The sequence below is a fragment of the mitochondrial genome of Citrus sinensis (genome assembly GCF_022201045.2).
Source record: "Citrus sinensis mitochondrion, complete genome".
NCBI lineage: Eukaryota > Viridiplantae > Streptophyta > Magnoliopsida > Sapindales > Rutaceae > Citrus > Citrus sinensis.
In genome coordinates, this window is record NC_037463.1 from 48665 (window position 1) to 70000 (window position 21336).

Genomic DNA, 21336 nt, shown 5'->3' on the forward strand with positions numbered 1-21336 from the left:
GGCATGCTGGATGGCCCAACGCCACCGATGATGGTGTGGTTGGTATGGGAAAGGAAACTCTCCTTGGTTCGCTCTTTCAGCTCACGAATAAGGCTGTTCCGTATTTCAGTACAGAGAATTTCATCTTTTTCTCTATCTCCTTTCGGTCTTTTTCTTGTCTTATCCTTGTTATCATCTGGCTCCCCCCTTAGTGTCTTTCCACTTCGACTTCTGTCGTTCAGGAACAAGCACTTCGCCTCATTTTTATCGGCCGGGGTTTTCCCCACTAACCAATTATGTTACGACCACTGAACAAACTTGGTTGACGAACATGGTTTATGCGCCGCTAATGTAGCGGCTTGTCGAGCATTTGACAAACTCACACCATCCATTTCAAATAGGATTTGTCCCGTGGACACACGAGCAATCCAACCCGTAGGATTTCCTTTTCCTCTTCCCATTCTTACTTCTGTAGGTTTCCCGGTAATAGGGAGATCCGCGAGAACTCTTACCCATATCTTACCATTTCTTCGGAATTGTCCGCTCATAGCACGATGGAATTGTCCGATTATAGCCCGACGCGCTGCTTCAATGGCTCGATATGAAAGACGACCAGCTTTATAACTTTTAGTGCCATATCTTCCAAAACCAAGTTGTGTACCGTCCGGTTTGCAACCCCTACTACATCTGCCTTTACGATATTTACTATATTTCGTACGTTTCGGATATAGCACGTACTCCTTTTTTTTTACTATATGAAATCCACACTTTGACACCTGAGATTCCGTAACGAGTAGATACTTCCGCAGGAGCATAATCGATTTTCTGGTGAAATACATTACAAGAAGTTTTTCCATACTTTCCGCATTCAGTTCTAGCGATTTCTGCGCCTTCTAATCGACCTGAACAACATATACGGATCCCCTCAACCCCTTTATTCATTACTAATGGAATATCCTTCACTATTTTACTAAAAATGGAACGAAATGATCTTGTTTTGTTCCTCAGTTGAAAAGAGATGTCTTGAGCAATCGGGGAAGCACTTTGATAAACAGATTTGATCTTTACCGACTCAATTAAGGTATTAGTGTTTGTTCTATTAGACAACAAAGATCGCATTTTTTTGACTTCGTTTAAATAAGAGTTGTACCCGTACGGAATTCTTCTGTTTCTCAGTATGATCTCTATCATCATCTCTATTCCCTTTATCAATTCTCCTATCCCACCTAGGTTTATGAATTTTTCTATCAATTCCATTACCTTATCCTTACCCATGAGGTTCCAACATTTGATCCTTAATTGACCTAGGAGTTGTTCCCGGGCATCCTCAAAAAAAAGGTTATTATACACCCCAACCCCATCTCTTAGAAAGAAAAAGGTAGCACCGAAGAAAGGAAAGAGCGAGATGGTGGTTTTTGTTGTTCCCGCGAAGCGAAGATCATTCGCTTGGCGAATGAAGCGGGTCAACCTATTTTTGGATTCGGCCAAACACTTTTTCTCGCTGGTCAAGCTTTCTACAAAAAAAGCGATGCGAGAACGTATTCTCTTATCTAAGCTTCTTCCCTGTGCATTCGCTCCCCCCATCGTGGATGGTTCAGCCACGCCCGGGTTCACGAAATGATTGAGAACTACGACGGGGTCGAAATTGATTTTGTTCTTTGTATTCAATAAGTATTGCATGACCGAATAATTCAAGGAGGGGCGCACTGCGGGGAGGGTCCTTTTAAGTAGATGACTCGTCGGGCCGTCGGAGCGGGACTTCTTTGGAAAAAAGAACTTGAATAACTTTGTTTTTCTAAAGAAGTTGTCATTTTCTATCAGGAACGCTATGTCATTTACAACCTCGGCGTATTTCGGATGCTTGAAGGCCCCGCTGACCCGAAGTAATTTAGAAAGATTCTTCTTTATCGATGGTGGTCGGTCATGGTATCCATAGCGTTGCTTTTTTTTCGGCCAAATCCTGATTTCGTTTTGCTTCTTCCGGTCGTCGAGCCTGATCGACTCGACTCTTTTCCTTGCCCCCCAGCCTTTCACTTCGTTTCGTTCTTCTTCTGTATCGTCGCTTGAATGAAGACACCCGATCGGCCCGACTTTCCCGAATGTCCACCACCGGCCCTTCTCCTTTCCGGGTCTGGTTTTTTTGCGTCGTTTCAGTCGACGGGGAAGAAAGAAATGAATGAATGTTCTTTTGGGAAAATGTAGAATAATACACCTACCAAGACGAAAGCCAAAGGTGAGTCTCGTAGGTGGACGTATCGAACCAAAATAAGATCTCAGATTGACATCTTGATACACTAATTGACTATAATAATAATCACTAAACCAACTTGAATCTGAACTACGATTGAGATACATTCTTAACGAAATAGGATTTCCTTTGCGTGCCATATGCGCTTAGACTTTACTTTTTTTCCCCTTTTTTTCTTCCTGGTCCAATATTTTTTCTCGAAAGTCTTCGTTTCCGTGTTGGAATATACACTTATTATATTAGTTTATATTAGTAGACGAGATTTTACGAAATGAGAAAAAGAAGTTAGCGGATTATGATGCCCTATTAGATAGCCCATGCCTTGCAAACGATTATTTCTAATTAGACTGTGACAGCTGCTTTGCTGATAAATTCAAACCTTGTTGAGCCACGCCAAACAAAGGGATCGTACTCACTAATGGATCGCCTGGAGTTCTTTCTCGCCAGGTGGAAAAGCGCGTACAGATTTCCTCCCCTCCCCAACCCATAGCATAGCCGGAAGGGACAGGTGCGATCTACGTCTTATAGAGCTCGGCTTGAGTACCACAAGACAAGCCAGGTGATGAAAGAATCGTATCTCCTGAGTGTGATTAAAGAAGAAGTTCAGTATATTCCCAGTTGAACTATTTCGTAGATTTCCTTTCCATTGTTAGCTTTAGATCCTATTCTAGTCGATCAAACAGGGGGCCTGTGGTGGAATAAGTGACCGAGCGGGGAACCACAGATCTTCATCAAAACTAAGCAACAATGCCAATTGAAGCGAATAAGCCAACTAAGGATCTCAATTATCTAAATGAAATACCCTCTGACCACTCTGAAATCGCTAAAGTGAACAGAGGCTATGAAATAGTTATTGAACCCGCTTGAAAGCTGAAGGAAGTGTGGGTCGGTCAGATGGTATGGAGGGCAAGAAGCCAGCCCGCCGGTGGTAGTCATGGGGGGTAGTGACTTTGCTTCTTCGAGTGAATTCTCGTTCTGTGGTTATAATTCTCAGTTGAATCCCTCTCTTTCTGTCATCTTTCCGCTAGTCAGTAGCGGACTCTGGGTCAGTTAAAGTCCAATCCGTATTAATATGCCAATCTGCTGGAAAGCCAAAGGATATAAGAATTTTAGTAAGAAAGCTAAGCAAAGGGATAACCTTTCACTAGCTAGGCGTCCCAGAAGGAGGGATCCCACGGAGTTCTTCCCCCCGAACGTCAATCCCACGAGCTACCCATTCTGGTTTGAATTCTATTCTTTTTCTGACCAAATTTAGGCTCTAGTTCAGTTCGTTACTTACTTGACTTGGTTGACTGGCGCAATTTATCCTTCTATGTGCATCCGCTCCTTTCCCTTTCTACAGAGACTGAGCTTCTTGCCCACGAATTGCCATCTATAGAAGGAATTGTGGAGATCTGAAGCCCTACTGAATCTCCTCTTTCCTTTCCGTTAAACAGAGTAGGGGCTCTAGCTTTAGCTCGAAGAGGAAACGAGTTCTCGTTCTGATCTGCACCGGGGGTTGCTTCGGTCAGTTACAGGGGTGGTCAGTAGGTAGTTCCGATTCTAGCTCTGGAGAAGTCAATTTCAATCACAAAGATTTCACTACACTACTTAATTACGTCAAACATTCCTCTTTCTACTTCTGACTCTCGCACGGGGATTACCTTTCTCAAGGCAGCACCGCGGCAATTCAATGAGCGAGACTTGCACTCAATAGTAGAACAATGAAAGCAGTAGCGGCACTCCCCATACTTAGATGGTCCGGCTACGCCTGGTCCTCCCTTTGATCTTGATTCTGCAGTTGGGATTGAATATCGGGAACCCCTTTTTTGTTCCATTTATCAGTGTCCTGCTTCAAGCCTTCATTCATCAGTCAGCCGGCTTTCCGATAGAGCGCCTTCTTACTTATTAACTTCTTTCATACCGCTTCCTTAAGAGGATTCGGGGTCTCAAGTCGAAAGGCTATGGATAGTCAGACTAATGACTTTCCACAGTACCTTTTCCTTTTTTCCAAGGGCCGTGCCAAATTGCTCTAAGCGATTCTACCCTTTATAGAAGAGATATCGAAGTCGAGGACATTACTGTAATAATGGGAACTATTGCTTCCGGGCCGGGGAAAGGTACATATAGTAGATAAGTAGAATGACTACGGTTCGGGGAACAAGCTACTCCTGAGCGCACTGGCGCGAAAGCCCTTGCGCGTTAGCACGCGCATACGTTTTCTTGCCGGGAGCCAAATCTGTATGGGGATGGGAGTCAGATCAATGTCAGGGAGTCAAATCTTTTTTCTATGGACCATCTATAAAGGGGAACTGCTATTCATACAGATTAGACTACGGTTGTTTCCACGCTCTTCGTTAGTTGAATCAAGACAAGTGGCTGCAGCTTAGCTTACATTATCTACTCCTCACGGAAGGGGGAACTTCTCTTCTGTCTTCGATTTTTTCGACCTCCGGTCCGCTATGCTCTTTGTCACTATACCCTCTTCACCTAGTTTTCCTTTCTTTCCCACCAGTGGCCACCAGCGGATAAGACTGAAAAACCACTAACCAAAACGGATGAATTGCTTGCGGGCTTGCTAACGTAATGACTGCTCCCTATGTACCCACTCATTCTTCCTGGCAATGCAAGGGAAGCCCATATATTTTAATCTAGCGAAGCCTGCCATCTTGTGATACACTTCTTCGATTTAGGTTGTAGCGGCTAGCATGCGCGTCTAAGCCAGCTGGCAGGCCTATCTTCTTCGGAAGTCTTCTTCATATTCTTCGAGAGTACTCTACTACATATGAGATCTTCTTCGGGGGTACGGCCCATTTGGAGGGAAGAAAGATTAATATTAATCGATAGGCTTTTACCTCTGTGATAGTCAATTTTTCCAGTTTACGAGGCTTTCAGTCTACGATAGCTAGTTTTAAAGATGATAAGGAAAGGATAGGGCTAGTTAGTTTCAGATTAAGCTAGTTTTGAATATAAGGAGAGGTTGTCTTATACCATTCGTGCCTAACTTACTTTTTAAAGCAGACGATGTCCATTCAAAAGAAATTTCAGCAATCTTCGATCAAAGAGCGTTAGCGCTTGGTGATTCAATTGCATCACAGTTGATTCTCGAACAAGAACAGCGCTTAGGCATTCAGTACGACCGGTTATTCCAGCAAGAGCGATGGAAGAATATTACATTAGCTAATCCAGCTGCTCATGGGTTACTCTTTTCATTTGTTTGATTCCACTTTGCACAGGTGCGCCCAGTTCTGAGTCCCACCTTCCAGCTTCAAAGAAAGAAGTTCTAGTCCGCCTTGCCCCGAAAGACAAGGTTCAAAATTCCCATTCTTCCCTATTACGGCTTTGCCCGTCCGTACGTTTGAAGAGGCTTAGGGTTTCCTTATGATTTTTTCTAGTTAGGTTTGTCGTAGTTAAACCCCCTTCGAAGAGGAAGGACGAAGCGAGGTTTTCTTCTCCTTTTGTGTTCCATAATAAACCTGAACTTGTAGCGCCGTCAGCCGCACTTGTTGCTCCATCAACTGTGCTGTCAGAAACTGGTTATAGTTATATCCTCTATCCTCTCTATTTCTAGCCGTTTTGGGTCGGGTTGCCCCTGAAATTAACAGGGAGGAGAACAACTGCATTACTGGTGGTGGTATCTTCAAGAAGGATTGGAAAAGCTATTTCTCTAACCAGAACTTTCGGGGTTCCGTAGAGAGGAGATAGAAATCCATATATGTTATGTAGCTTACCCCTTTAGACCTTTTTGAAGAAGGTTCTGTTACTAACATGTTTACTTCCATTGTGGGTAATGTATTTGGGTTCAAAGCCCTGCGCGCTCTACGTCTAGAGGATCTACGAATCCCTCCCGCGTATTCTAAAACTTTCCAAGGCCCGCCTCACGGCATCCAAGTTGAGAGAGATAAATTGAACAAGTATGGCCGTCCCCTGTTGGGATGTACTATTAAACGGGTTATCCGCTAAGAATGTCTACGTGGTGGACTTGACTTTACCAAAGATGATGAGAACGTGAACTCCCAACCATTTATGCGTTGGAGGGGCCCTTTCTTATTTTGTGCGGAAGCTATTTCTAAAGCGCAAGCTGAAACAGGTGAAATCAAAGGTCATTACTTGAATACTACTGCAGGAACATGCAAAAAATTAGAAAAGGGCTGTCTTTGCCAGAGAGTTCCTTTTGGTTTCTCCGCTAAGGCATGCCTATAGAAGATCCTTGTGGCTACTCACAAGGGGAGTTCGGTTCGACCATTGGTTCGTTTAGTAGTAGGTCTCGACAGGGAAACTACAATAGCAAATTGCTAGTTCCACCACTCTTAGTGGTGAACCTTGATATCGGTTTCACTGCAAGCCTCACTCTATACTGGGTGAGGTGTAGGGATTCTAGCCAGCGGATTGCGCCTATAACAAGTTCTCCAATGAGTCGATTTGCTCACGAGAAATCCTTCTATTCTCAGTTTCGGGGTGAAACCCTATTACCAGACAGAAGAGGAGGTTTAAGAAGAGGAATAGGAGGAGGAAGAGGAAGATGACTATCTAAAGCCGATAGTCCGGTAGGTCCTTGTAAGGCGAGTGGATGTCAAGGGAGGGGAACATAGTCTTTCAACTTATCTGGAATGTCATGGAGCAGCTTCGTGGCCCTGTTCCGATCCCCTACCGTTATACCTTTCCTTTCCTTTCACCTTTCTACCCCTCACTCGCTATGAGGAGAATGAGACTGTCAATTTCAAATGGAACTCAAATCTTTCCCCTTTCGAATGATTCAGTGCTCTCTTCAACCGGCGAGTTTAGCCTTGTCAGTGCTCTCAGAAACCAGATCAATTAGGTCTGGATCGGCTCACTGAACACTTTCCCAATCGAAATGAATTCGAAACGCGAGACACGACACTCACAACACGAGACTCGAATCGAGGATCAACCCCCTTCCTTGGGTTACAGAGGGCGTTAGCTCAATTCATAGCCTTCACTTTCACCTTCACCCAAGAAGAGATCTCCTTCCCTACAGAGACGGAGCTGACTGGGGCTTGTGCCTTTCCTTAGCCCTGCCTTTCATGACTAAATATCTCTCCACCAGGCGGTTGGTTGGATTGAATCGACTTCCCTTAAAGGAATCTCATTCAAGCTGTATCTCTTGCTGTGATGAAAGAAGAATAGGTAGAGAAAAGGGTTTTGCTTACTCTGATCTTTCTAGTGGGGTAGAACCCTCCTCCTAGAAAAGGGAGGATTGTACCACTAAACAGTAAAAAGAACTCACTCATACCGTGAAGAAGGGTGAGTTCCGGTTATCTTTGTATGGCTGTCTCTGTGGGGTTCCGTAGATGGGTGAAACTCAGTAGTCTCATAAGGGTAGGGAAGGGATAGAGGGATCCCGCTCGTGTAGGTGGGTAGGATATTTCCATTTTAGCGTAGGATATGGGAGTAGTCTATTTCCGGATGTTTTGTGTTGGAAGCACCTGTTCGCAATGTAGAAGTCAAGGAAGGTGCACATCCATCAGACTCATACGGAAAGTCTGAAAAGGCTGCAGTGCCCGATCTCGCATCTAGCAATGGGTCGAATCGTGAAGAGGAAGACAGGGTTGGGCTGGAAGGTAGGTAAGGCTCTTCTTCCTCTTTGGCTTTTTCCAACCGTGAGAATGAGCTACGAATTAATTTATTATTATTATTAGCTTAGAAAGAAGGGCTTTTAGGCCCGCTAGCTAGGTTGATTATATTAAAAGGTGGGTTTACAGCTAGGGGGTTCGCACGAGGGATCTTGCTAAAGGAAACGGAACAGATAATAGATCTTTGGCCATCTCCTCATCTGAGGCTGCTGCTTATTCTTAATATCCCATCGAGCAAGAGAAATGGGTGCATAGGAAAGCAAAGCAATACCCCGGTTGCAAAGAGAGGTTGCTACTGAGCGCTGCCCTGGGAACAGGATTGGGAAAGGAATTACGAGATTCCTGACTAAAAGCAGGTTGGAGAATGATTCTCGATCAGATCAGATCAGAGAAGTACCGTTGACGTTGACACATCGGTATAGCTGTCCCGGGATTTGAAATTCAAATCGTTGGTTGGACCGTCTACTAAAGACATTCTTGCAAAAGAGCAAGAAGCGGAACTAGACGTTATCATGATTCCATTGTTAAAAAAAATATCCCTTTCTCCGGAAGAAGGGCACATTATGCGACACAAACTCGTTAAGTAAGAAGATGGGCCTCCGGTCGTACTCTTGAGAGTGACCTCGGGGATAGAGCAATTCTTGGACTGCTACAAATGTAACTTCCTATTTAGTGTAGTGAAAGAAATTCTTTCTTGTTTCGGGAAGAGAATCAGTAAGACAATCGGGATAGCGGAATGCCTGTCTAAGGGGGTACCGGGAGGATAGGAAAAAACTTAATAATAGATAGGCACACTAGAAAGAAAGCCCTGGACGGACGATGTGAGATGAGAAATGAAAATAAAACCGTTTTCCCTGGACTATGATTTTGATGGAGCCTGCACCCTGCACGCCCTTAGGCTGGAAAGCCCTTCCATACCGATGATGAGCTAGAGCACTGGATCGATCCCTAACTTCGCCCCCCGTACTTGTCACTGACCTCTTTCCGAGAACATCGTTCCCATCGAATAAGTTGAATCAGGGCAGGGGGTAGAGCTTGATGAGCCTGGGGATTTTGAGAGTGATGACGATGGCCCTTAGTGGTTACACTACCCGGGTGATCAGAGGTCATGATGATGATGACTTTCACATTGACCCTGGATGCCAGGCCAGGAGGTGACCTAGAGTTTGATAGTTCGGGTGGAGTTGACCCTTGATTCTTAGATGAGAGCGGGACACCTAGATATTCTTATGATCATGTTATTGAGTCGGAGCAGTCTGACACTGAGAGAGGTGATCCCGAGGTTGATGATGAGTGGTATGCTCCTGAGGGAGGTGACTCCGAGGGAGCCATGGCCTTCGGGTTTTGATGGTTTTATTCTACCCGATGGTATTGGACGGGATGGGTTGTTGCGGGACCCTGCTTATGAGGATTATTGGTGGGATGGCGATCCCTATTACCCTGTATATGACGAGAATGGTTACCTGGAGGAGTAAGATGCACACTATCATGATACACCTCAAGCGACGGCAAAGATTGATGACTGCACTGAGGATAATGATGACATGGAGCCATTTGATGAGGATTATTCATTCGGATACGCTCCTATCCTGGTTAGTGTGGGTGGGGCTTCATTAATCTCCTTAATTTCTCGAGACGAGAAGGAGGAGGGCGGACTTGTAGCGACCCTTTTCAGAGCCTTTCATCAGCATGAACATAGGGCCTTCCCGCTAATTCAGTAGTTGGGGCTGTTCCAGCTACCGAAGAAAAGGAAATTTTCAGTAGAGAGCTCTAGTCATGGGCAGAAAGGATTCTCAAAGCTTGGAACGGGAGTAGCTCACCAGTAGGTCAACAAGTTTTTAGAAACTGTTCCTCTTAGCCTACGGATTGCGATCGTTGAGATGTCATTGTTGAGATCAGAAGCGGGCTTGAACTGCTTTATTCGGTCTTCAGCTGGCCTACGATTGGAGGCTGCTGAAAGAGAAGAAAAGGAAAGGTGGTGCTAAAAAGGGACTGCTACCAATCTTAAACAAAGGGCTACAAAGAAGACAGCAACCGCGTACCCGGGAAAATGACTTACGGGGAGCTATCCTATAACACTAACAAGCGGGGACAGAGAAGGATAACCTCTTTGAAAAGGACAGAGCCGCTTGGCCGCTACTTACACATCTGGAGTTCCGGACTGAACTACGGAACGGAATTCAAGGGCTGGGCTTAGAAGCCCCTTAGATAGCACTTCCTCTATGAATAGAAGATATTTTCTTTCTAGTAGAGCTCATCACGACCATCATAACCTAACTCCAGGACTGCTACGGGCACTGATCCTTCTATTCAAAGTTTCGTGGCTATCGCCATTGAAAGTGATAAAATGAGTTTATACGTTTATAAGTTGACCTTCTAGGATCAATCCTGAATGGCCAAGTCCCCTGCCAACCAAACTACGAATTCTCATTTCTTTGACCGATAAGAACCTCTTTATGTGATTCAAGAAGTGGATTAGCTTAACTAGACTAATCGACTTCAAACCTATCTTGAGAAAGCCAATCCAAGGCTTATAGGAGGGAGTTGAAAACGACAAGCAATTACCTCTTTCTTTCCCCGCGCCTTCTGCCTCGATTCGGATGATGCATTCCACTTTGTTGACTTTGACTTTTCAATCCCTGACCGTTCACTTGAACACGGAAGCTTTCAAGCAGAGACAAAGCAGGCAAGAATGACTTGCCGATTGAACAAAACGAACTCTATTGGCATTACTGAAATCGCATTTTATTCGATCTTGAGTACCAGAGTCGTTTTAAAATGACTTGATTCGCTCACAACGTAGAATCTATATTTAGTGATGAGGTGAGTCCCGTTGATTTTACTTCTCAGGTTCGTTGTGAGGACCGTTGACTTTGATTCCCCGTCCATGAGGTTTCGAAGCATTAGCTTCTCCCTTTTTCTGCCTCTACCAAAGGGAGAGTTCGCTTCATTTCCTCTGTCGAGCCTACTTAATTGCCTTGCTTACCCGCGATATTCTCTATTAATGCTTTAATCGGCAGGGTTAGACTTCATCTTCCTACAGGATATTGAAGACTGATTTCGTAATACACTTAGGGGATATGTAATACCCATAAATGGATGGATTGGTAAGGGGAAGTATGAAAGACTGGGCTTAGGGGGCAACAGAAGAATCGTTATATCCTCCAGCCTTTCCTGCCGGTTAAAAGCTTTCGAGCTAACTACAGGTAAGATAAAGATAACTACTACTCGGGGTTGTTCCCTCTCGGAGCGCCCTTTGATCATTTCTTTCCTGTATAGAGTGACTCGCGCAACTCCTTGAAAGAGGGATGAAAATGAAAGTGGTGGATATTGGTAGCCCCCCATAGAGCAATAGCCGACGAACACCATTGGTATGCACCTTCCCAGATCAAAGACTTAACAAACGCCATTGGTACGCACCACCTTCCAAGACTGAATCAATGGGTTGATTAGATGGCAGAAGAAAAGTACATATGGTAGTTAGGGTAGCGTATGAGATAACAGACTACTAAAGGTACATATATACGATAAGGGTGGTCGTAGATCAGTAAGTAATAGTGACTACGGAAATTAACATATCTTCGATAAGGAAGATTATGAGAGAGAGTATGACTAAGGTTCGGGGAGCAAGAAAAAGGTTGTCTGCTTGTCGGGAGTCAAAGCTGTATGGGATAAGGTCGTACAGGTGGTCGAGAAAGGGCTAAAGCTGTTATCCAAGACCCCTAGAGGTGGGGTCTCGGCTCGCTCGGCGTTTATCACACAAGTATATATTCCTCCGTCCCATGAATTATTGCTCTCCTTGTGCCTTGAATACGCTTCCTCCGTTCGTTGACACGGCGTCTCACGTCTTCTTGGAAGTGAGATTACTAGGTTTGTGGTGATAGACAGACCAGACAGAATGAAAAAGGTGCCTCTATATCTACATCTACACAGGAGGACGGAGCGACTCGCTATGAGTAACAGAGTATGCAGACTTAATGGTGAATAAGCTCGCCTAAAGAAAGAGGGCCTATAGCTTCGATCAGAATAGGTCCTGGAGATCGGGGAGATAAGAGTTCGCCCTTCCTATTTTGAGTGGGTGCTCGCAAGGTCAAAGTAAAAAATTCTATTCTTTCATTAAGACAGGGGTAGGGGGAATAAAAAGTTTACGTGATTTATACCTTTAATAGAAGTAGAGTGTGTAAATACCGGATGCATAGGTTGAGTCATTCGCTAAACAACTATTTTGTTGGGCGATCAACCAGATGCTCCTACCCAACCGGACTAATGAATGCCAACTGGAAGAACTAACTTTCCTATCGTTCAGTAAGAGATCCCTTCTTGTGGCTTGAAAATGAGTTTGTTGGGGAGAGATTTTTCATTAGGGTTTGATGCTCCTCAATGGGGATCCCCAGACTAATAGCTTGCTTGTGGAACCCTTTGTTTGGTACTTTTACTGGGGGTATTCTTGTAGAGCTTGGCCCTTTCCTTTCCCTGGCGCACTGCCATCGAATCTACTAGTCCTCCTCAAACCCAATGGGATAGAATTCCTTTCGAATTTTAGTTTTCAACTTCTTCCGTGACAACCCAGAAATGTCATGGTTCCTCATATATGCATTCCATCAAGTTAGTGCATAATTTGACGATTTCGATTTTCTTTCTCCGATCCAGTTCGTTCTGTCTTCTTTCCGACGGATCCTGCCCTATTAGAGAAGGGCTTCCTATTCTGTATGACAACAGAACGAGCATTCGCTGGACGGCCAAAATGGAATGAAATGTTGGCATGGGGTTTCGGCAATTTCAATTCGATTTTCAGTCAATTTCAATTGAAATTGATCTTGTATACGCCGGTTGAAGCACACGTTGGAGCATCCAAAGGAACCAGCAGGGGCTGCTGTGGCAGAGACAGCAGCAAAAGCACTAGTCTCCGTTGATCACCTACCAGCAGGGGAAGCAGCATAGGTGGCAGGAACTAACTAGGGTTTAGGTACCAATTCGAAGAGCATTCGTTTACCGGGGTCGAGAGCAGCCAGCCCTAGAGGTACCACACTAACAGCGGCATCCCGACCTGATACGGATCCCTACCTCTCTATCCACAACCGACCCATCCCATCATTTCGAAAGCTTATTTATTTACTTGAGGCATAGGCCTGGGCACAGGCGGAGACACAAGCAAAGGCGGATCCCGTTAGAACTTCATAATACAGGAATCCCTTCCTATTTGAGAGACAATAGTGAACATTTACCCATAATCCATTGAAGTAGCACCAGCGGCAAAGGCACAGGTCTAATTAATTGGGATGGTTGTCTGGCCTCTCCTTTTCATGCCGGAATGAAATAGAGAAGTTGTTGACCGGGTCGAGGAGTCTTTCTCAAAGAAGACGTATGAGACAAAGTCATTACACACTACGAGAGGTTTCATTCCTGTTCAACATCCTGAGAAGGAGGTCCTTGATGAGAGCCTTTGTTTACCGCCCTCGTATGGCTACCAGCATGCCGAGAATGTCCCTAGCCTTTTTTATGGATATCCCTGACTTTATCATCGATGAAGGTCAGAGACATCCAGGGATGAATCGATATCAATGTACCTGTCTGTGCGAGCTGCCCTGCGCCCAACCAAAAGGGAGTGAAAAAGTGCGTTCCAAGTTGGGGATTTAGCTCGTGGAGATGATCTTATCGGAGAGGCGCGAATCAATTGATCAACTTGGTCGTCCGGGCTAGCTTAGTAACAAGCTCTATCTTGAAAGAGGTACCACAGCAGACTTCTGGTGAGTACCGGGTAATCTCAAACTAGGATTCAAGGGATCAACCCGGCCTTGCATCGCCCTATCTTTGTCTTCAAAATATGCCTGAGAACGGTAAGTCCGAAAATGCCGATAGAAAGGACCCAAGGCATTCATCAGCGCGGCATACATGTCATGAAAATGGTGGCCCATTGAGAAAACCCCTTTTTTGGGTGAGCCCCATGGGACTGATCGGGGCTGGTTCGTTTTTGATTGAGCTTGATTGAAAGGTGAGGAACTCCTCTGGCCAAGGTGAGGAGTGGGGGCATCCCTGTGGAATAAATCCAATAAATGGAAACCTGGCTGTGTCGCAAGGTCTAACGACCGCTTTGAATGGAGCTTGCTTTCAAAAAAGTCACGGGGCGGTAGATTGACGAACAAGGAAGTCAGAAGATAGGTCGCCTCGAATCTCACTGGCAAACTCTTATGGTTAGTTCTTGGAGAGGTCTCCTGGACCAAATCTCTATGTCCGAAGAGGAGTAGACAACCCAACCTTGATTCGGCTTGATCCCATGTCTTTGCCTCTTCTGCAGACTGAGCTCGCTGATTGATTTAGTACCTCCGGATGGCAGCTTCTAACTTTTATTCACGTCGATCAGCACGCTGACACGCTCCCAGAGCATGCAGGAATGTCCCTAACTTATTGGCTTATTGGTGGATTTCCTTATTTATCGATCAGGATCGGAGCCATTGCTATTAATGATATTACTGCTACTATAGGTCAGAAACCTTCTGTTACTCATGCTAAGAAGTCTATAGCAACTTTCAAATTACGTGAAGGTATGAAAATTGGCTGTAAAGTGACTCTTCGGAAAGATAGAATGTAAGAATTCCTAAACCCCATGACACCTCGGTGGAGGCAACGCAAAATCAACAATCTATCCCCGATCCAAGCTGGGGAGAAAGTCTGGCTACCTAGTCTTAGGGGGGCATCTATCTGGTGCGCGCCCCCAGGTGGGAATAATTGATCACCTTGCCACAGTGGGCCCGTATAGCACCTACGCTTACGTGAAGCTAACTCAACGCTTCCCTCCCATTACATTTCCATTCCAATAACGGAGCAAGAAAAGAGGATTGAGGGTCGACGAAGTTGAGGTGGTGGTCGCAAGTCCAACAACACAAATTGATCCCAATGACAACCCATTATCAGCAAAATAGGTCTCAGGGGGGGGACAACTGCAAACAACAATCCCGGAGGCCAGAACTTCGGCCAGAAGGTGCAAGACACTGTACGTCCTCAACAGGGTGTATTGGGTGGGACCACGTTTATCACTGAGCAAGGGCTATTCTGTTATAGAGTAATGCCCTTCGGGCTCAAGAATGCGGGTGCCACATACTTACTAGATAGGGGGCTGGTGAACAAGATGTTTCACGACATGATCGGCACGACAATGGAAGGTATATATCGACGACATGTTAGTAAAAAGCCGCAAGCGAGAGCAGCATTTGGATTATTTGGGGGCGACCTTTGCTCGGCTCAGAGAGTCTAAGATGCGCTTGAACCCGGAGAAATGTGCATGAGGGCTATCGGAAATTCCATTCCTGGGGTCTCTGGTAATCCAGAGAGGAATTGAGGCCAATCCTGAGCAGATCCGAGCTCTATCAGAGATGCCTTCACCCAGCAGTGTGAAGCAGGTTCAGAAACTAGCGGGGCGGATTGCGGCACTCAATAGGTTCATCTCTAGATCCTCCGAGCGATGCCGACCTTTATTCGAGCTGCTCCGTAAAAAGAATGATTTCGAGTGGACCGCCGAGTGTGAAGCCGCATTTTCAGGCACATCGGATCAGGGTCTTCACCGAATACCCCCTCCTGGAGGTATTGCAGCGGTCTGAAAAGTCGAAAGGAGAATAGGGAAACCTTAAATTGGATTAGGAGGTTGAGGAGGGAATAAAGACCTAGCCCCGTATCTGTTCCGCTGAACCAGCATCCAGGGTCCATACGTGGACATTGCTTCGGGTGTAGGCTCCTTATTTCGGGTCACGGGTCGGATCCTTTCATCTTCTTGACCCGGATCATGAGCTACTGTAGCTGGTCTGCCCACCTCGCATGTCTCCTCTCTATGTCCATAACACCCACACCTAAAGCAGATGAGGTCTATCCCTTCATACTCAATCCTCCGTATGCGCCTTCTTAGCCTATATTTCAAAAGTAATGGCTTCCTTAGATCCACTTCAATGCACAACCTAGCATACTTCCCTCTTTCCGCCAAGAAGTAGTCTTGTCAACTTTGACAATCCGTCCTATTTTGCTTCCAAGCCTTTCCAGGAAAGGTTGATCAAAATATTCAATAGAGAGGTTTAGCGTAGCCCATACAGCCAGATTCTTAATGGCATCCTCCTCTGGTTGGAAAGAAGGACACCATTTGCGGATAGTGAGGTAGTGGTTTGCAATCATCCATGGTCCTTCACTCAGAACATAATCATAATCCTCTAGGTTAGCAAACTTGGCTAAGTAGTTTCCCTAAATCAATAAGCTTCAACTCTTCTTTTGGAGACCACATCTGCCTTAATCGCAAACTCAAATAATTGAACCCTATGGTTTTACCCAGCAGTTTCACAATCAGTGTTTTGTGCCATGGCCACCTCAGTCTTCTCTTATCATCCGCTGTCAAAAGGATTTTTGGGCAGGTCTCCTCATCAACATCTTCATCATCAGGGGTAGTGGAATCTTACCCGCTTTCTTACTCTTAAGGCAGGGCTGACGCTCTGTTCTTCGCTTGAAGCTTATCCGCATGTCTTTGCTTGACAATGAGAGTAGCAGGAAGCTCGGAATCTAGTTAATAAGTCAGCATTCAGCGATGGGAAATAGAATATCAGACTATATAACTTATTCAATAGAAGAGAAGCCCTACTGAGACTTGCGCATGAGAAGAGCGAGCTGAAGCTTCCTAGAAATAGAACACCCCTACTTTCATATAAAATATGCCTTCCCTTTCACTCTATTTCTTCATGTCGTTAGCTTCGCTTTCCTTCTCTTCTCAAAGACTAGTTATTTGAAATACGAGAATAGGTTATTTAAGATGAGTCAATATTCACTCGGACCTTTCGACTGAGCTTGACTTGAGCATTTCCCTCTAGTACCTTTACCTATAACAAGTGATCAAAGAAATGGATTGGCTTCTCCTTTTCTTTCATCGAGATTGACTTGGTGTTCAGTTGTCGTACAGCCAAGTAGAAAAGCAGCAAAGCAGAAATTCTCGTAGATAAGATAAATTGTTTTTTTGTTATTCGTGGAGGGGTTCACGGAAGAATAAGAATAGAATTGGGTTCGATTCCCATTGCCCCTTTGTGGTGAAAAAGACTGATTCAACGAGATATGCCATGTCTGCATTAAGATTTAAAACTTGTCGTCTACTTTCAGGAAATGTTCGGAAGAGAGAACTTACAATAATACAACGCCGCATTCTCCGAAGATTGAGGAAGAAAATGAGATCTATTAAGAGAAAGATTTATCCGAGAGAAAATCTTAACAGTTACATCCAATCACAAACTACACGAAAGTTGCCCCTTTTTCATGGGGATTTACCCATCACAGAGATGCACAGAGGAACTGAATCGATCACTTGAGATCCTTATACAAGGACGGAAAGAAAGGCATCCGGCACATGTCTCAACTCCTAATACGGGGCAGCGCCCCTTTCGTAGTGCGATTCGGGACAAATCGAAGCAAAGACAAGAAAGGTTCCAGCCATTACATACAGAAATTCAAGTCCTCATGAATATGATAGTTCAGGCTACGGGGAAATAGATCCAAAATTCCCCTCTCTTCTCTAGCCGTGGCCGCTAGGAATTGCTTTCGCTCTTGCTCTTCACCGGGGTGCTGGTGGTCCGGCTAAAGATTTGGTTGGCGAATGGGGTCACTACGTTCTCATCCTTTTGGCCAAGCAAAACCAGCAAAAACAACAAAGTGGAAGTGCGGTCATTGGTTCACCCGGTTCAATTGTCGTAGGTAGTCTTTCTCCTTCCTCGTCCTCGGGCCTTTTACAAGACATTAGATTGAGATGATAGTACGCCTTAAAGCGAGCAATACAACACGGGGGGCGCCCTGTAGCCCTAATGATGAAGCTAGTCCAGCTAAAGCGTCTTTCCTCTCCTCTGATGAGAGTGAAACTACTTTCCTCTCTATTCAATATGTCAAAACTTCGATCTGGTTCATTCTTGCCTCTCCGTTCCTTTTATGGTTTTTCAATCTAATCGTGCGACTGAACCTACTATATTAGTCCGAAAACGCCTGTTCTTGTGTGCTCGCCTTTTTCAATGCTAAGCTGGAAAGTGCTTTCAGCTCGAGAGGAGTTTATGCGTATTTGAGCTCGTTCGTCTTCAAAGTCTTCCTTTAGGCGGGTAGTGCTACTCGGTGCGTGCAAAGGACAGAATAAACCACCGCAGAGCGTACCAGGCTACTTTCCCTCAGCTTCTGAGACAATTAGGAGAAGAAGAAGGGATATATTTGAATGAAGACCTTTTTTCCTTTTCCTCTTTATATACCTCTAGGAAACGAAGACATGCATTGAATATGAATTGAATGGGGTTGAATGCATCCCCTATTGAATCTGAATGCACCAATGGGCACACCAGATAGACGAACAAGCTAGTGGGAGTTTCTCAGCATGATTCAAAGACAACGAACGAGTCGGTAATAGAAGATCAGTTCAACCAAAGAATAAGGGGCTAAGCTAAAGTCCTGACTCAACTATCATAGATAGAGTCAAAAAGGGGAGATATAGAGAAAAGTCCAGCAGCACTTACAAGTAGTACAGTCCAGAGTGAATAAGGCTTTCTCGGCCGGTTCCAAGCAGTGTGAGTAGGAGATAGTGCCAATCTTCTCTCCAGTCCAAGTCGTCGTTCTTCCCGGTCAAATCCAGTCCAATGACTCTTTTTGACTTATATAAGTAGATGTGCTTCTCCCCGTTCTCGAATCACCACTAAACTGATGGAGTCTTGTTTTTGTAGTGGACAATTTCTCGGTTAACATATACCCAAGCCCTTCTTGCAGCTCGCACTTACGTAGCGTAGCATCTTTCCGGAAATGAATTCTGTGATAAGCAGCCGTCTAGGTTTCTGAATGAAGGACGGGACGGGGAAATTCTTCTTTAAATGAAATAATTCACTCGAGTCTAAGCTATAGTATAAGCTTCTGGTTTCCAGTTCACAATAGGTGACTCTCTCTCCGACCAGTTGAAGATTGAATCAATCACACTGATACAGCAGATTATATATCGTATGTGGATGGGGTTTGTCATTTATGAACAGATTTCTCAGGTCAAAGATATCGTACGTACATGGGGCAACAACTCTTTCTCACCAGGAGACGGAGATTAGAGAGGGACAGTAGGACCCCCTATCAGCAACCTTTTATACTCTACCGTCACAATTACATCTTGCCTGTAGGTAGGTGCTATCCTGATCTTGCCTGTAGGTGCTCGCTCTATCCCGAGCATTTGCCCTTTTTGCTGTGAAACCGGATGTACAAAGCTAGCTATTCCCAAAGGCCAGAAGCAGAAATGGATTACCGGGGCGGGGACGAATTCGTGAAATTGCAAACCGCCTCGGAAGAGAACAGCATGACTGGCAGAGCAACTAACAAAAGTAAAAGTGGAAGAGAAAAATATCTTAACGCTAGCAGAGTTCAGAACAAATGAAGCAAAATAAAAAACGGAAGCAGCGTTACTGCTCCCGATTCATCTTGACCCCCAACTATTTTGACAGTTCCAGAAGTGACAGAGATGCAGAGATCTTGGCGAGGCTCTTTACTTTACAGGGAGCGATCTGGAGGAAAAGGAATAAGAAAGAGGAGGAACGAACACCTACCCGGAAAACAAGATCATGGGCAATAGCAGCAAGGTGAAGGTCATTTCCTTCCTGCACGGCACCCCTAAATAGATGTAAAAAGTTGTAAATGTAAAACTTCCCTATAAAAAGCTCTTTTTCGTCGTCCACACTGCAGTTATTATTTTTAGGTAATAGGGCTACCAATCGTTACTAGTCCATCCATTGGGAAATGCTTGGTCCAAGCGGGGGAACCTTAACAATTCGCACTACTACACCTACCCTACCCTAAACTATCATAAGGCATAAGGAAAACTGCTTTCGCAGCAAAGACTACCATGAGCTACCAATCATATGCGTCCTGCCTATCATCACTGATAGCCAACGGCCCGAACACCGCGATCATTGGTGAACTTGGAATCAGTGCGGATATTGAACATCGGCGCCAGAGTTCCTGTCGTAGGAATCCCTGTCATCGACGAAGGCTTAGCACTGAGGAGAACCACTCTCGCTGTCCACTGCTCCCCCCAAAAGCTCCCCTTGCGGCCCATCGAGTGTTTCATTTTCTTGGGGGGAAGGACTCTATTATCACGGTTAAGCATGAGCAAAGACTGCCCGCTGCTCCTCTGTAAACCGAGAGCTAGCCTCCCTCCCGACCCTTTTTAGAATAGTAGGGGTTGGATTTCTCGGTTTCTATTCTCCTTTGAGCGGTGATTAGGCTTTCCTAGTTATTAGCTTGTACCTATCGGGCCCGGGTATTACTATTACGAGTCCATTAACTTCGTTTTTTCAGTCAGAAAAAGGCCAAGGCCAATACAAAGAGAAATTCAAAAGAAAAGGGGTTTTTGTCCATGTTTTGTTTGATGCCGGGATCTCGAGTTCCGGTCCATTCAATCCGTATGTCCAAACTGTGGCCACACCTGCCTGCCTATGCCGCTTCGCCTTACCAAGTCACTGCCTGCCTACGTCAATGCTTCTAAGAATCAGTACACCCCTTACCAAGGGAATCAGAACACCACTGCAAGGAGGGAACCCCGGAAGTTTGATCCGCTGCCAATTCCAATCAGCGAACTCTACAATCAACAATCAACTGAAAGGTCAAGGCAAGCTGAGCCCGGTGCCTCCGAAGGATTATAAAGGCAACTATCCCACGTGGTATGACCCAGCTCAAAAGTGCGAATTCCAGGCCCGGGGCTCGAAAACTGTTTCCTCTTGAAGCACAAGATCCAAGACCTCATCGACAGTGACCAGTTGAAGTTCCGTATTGTACCTCGGACCTAACATTGCGGGGAATCCACTTCCGGGGGGAGAAAGGTGAATGCCATTAGAGAAGGAAGACGCCTTGTGCTTGAGTTGCTTGGGGGGATATTGCGGAATTGATAAGGCGCAATTTGATCATTACGTCTGCCAGTCTCCCAGAGGATTACTGATGATCCCACAAGAGGTTGCCCATATCACCAAGGAATAGTTGGACACACTCTCTACCAATGCACTGCCTTTAAAAGGAGTTATAATATAAGAGAAAGCCTTCGATCCCCCAGGAGATGATGGAGCTACAAGCAGACGTAATATGGGTGACGTGGACACGATCACCATCATTGATGTTGCTCCAACTGTGATCACCTATGACCCAGAAGTGGCTCGTGCAGCTGTTGAACCAATTGTGATATTGACTCCCTCCAGCTTTCCGTATGAGAGTGACAAAGCGGAACTTTGAAGCCAAAGTGTTGAATCCAGCTGGAAATGGAGACAAAAAAGAAGACGAAGAGAGTTCAAACTCTTTTTTTAGGTAATAAGCTTACCAACGAGCTTACTTACCTTATTATTAGAGCTAGGGGAATGAATGGGGCTAGAGCCAGAATCGCTTGTTACAGAATAGGTTGCATCTAGTATACTACCAGTGGAGTCATAAGTTGTAGATCTTCAATGGCTGAATCCGTTGTTCAAATAGCGGCTGCTTGGGCTTACCTTAGTTCCTTATCTTTAGCTTGAGAGATGGGAATTGAAT

The 21336-nt window shown here is 45.1% G+C and overlaps 2 protein-coding genes across 2 annotated transcripts; both read right to left on the reverse strand.

The window, feature by feature from the left end:
• Positions 1 to 278: 278 nt before the first annotated feature.
• On the reverse strand, positions 279 to 836 carry rpl16 (ribosomal protein L16). The gene has a single exon. It carries the CDS (start codon positions 834 to 836, stop codon positions 279 to 281), a length of 558 nt encoding a protein of 185 aa, YP_009477454.1.
• On the reverse strand, positions 685 to 2367 carry rps3 (ribosomal protein S3). The gene is made up of 2 exons: positions 2299 to 2367; positions 685 to 2136 (listed from the first exon to the last, which is right to left on the reverse strand). Exons 1-2 carry the CDS (start codon positions 2365 to 2367, stop codon positions 685 to 687), a joined length of 1521 nt encoding a protein of 506 aa, YP_009477455.1.
• Positions 2368 to 21336: the final 18969 nt, after the last annotated feature.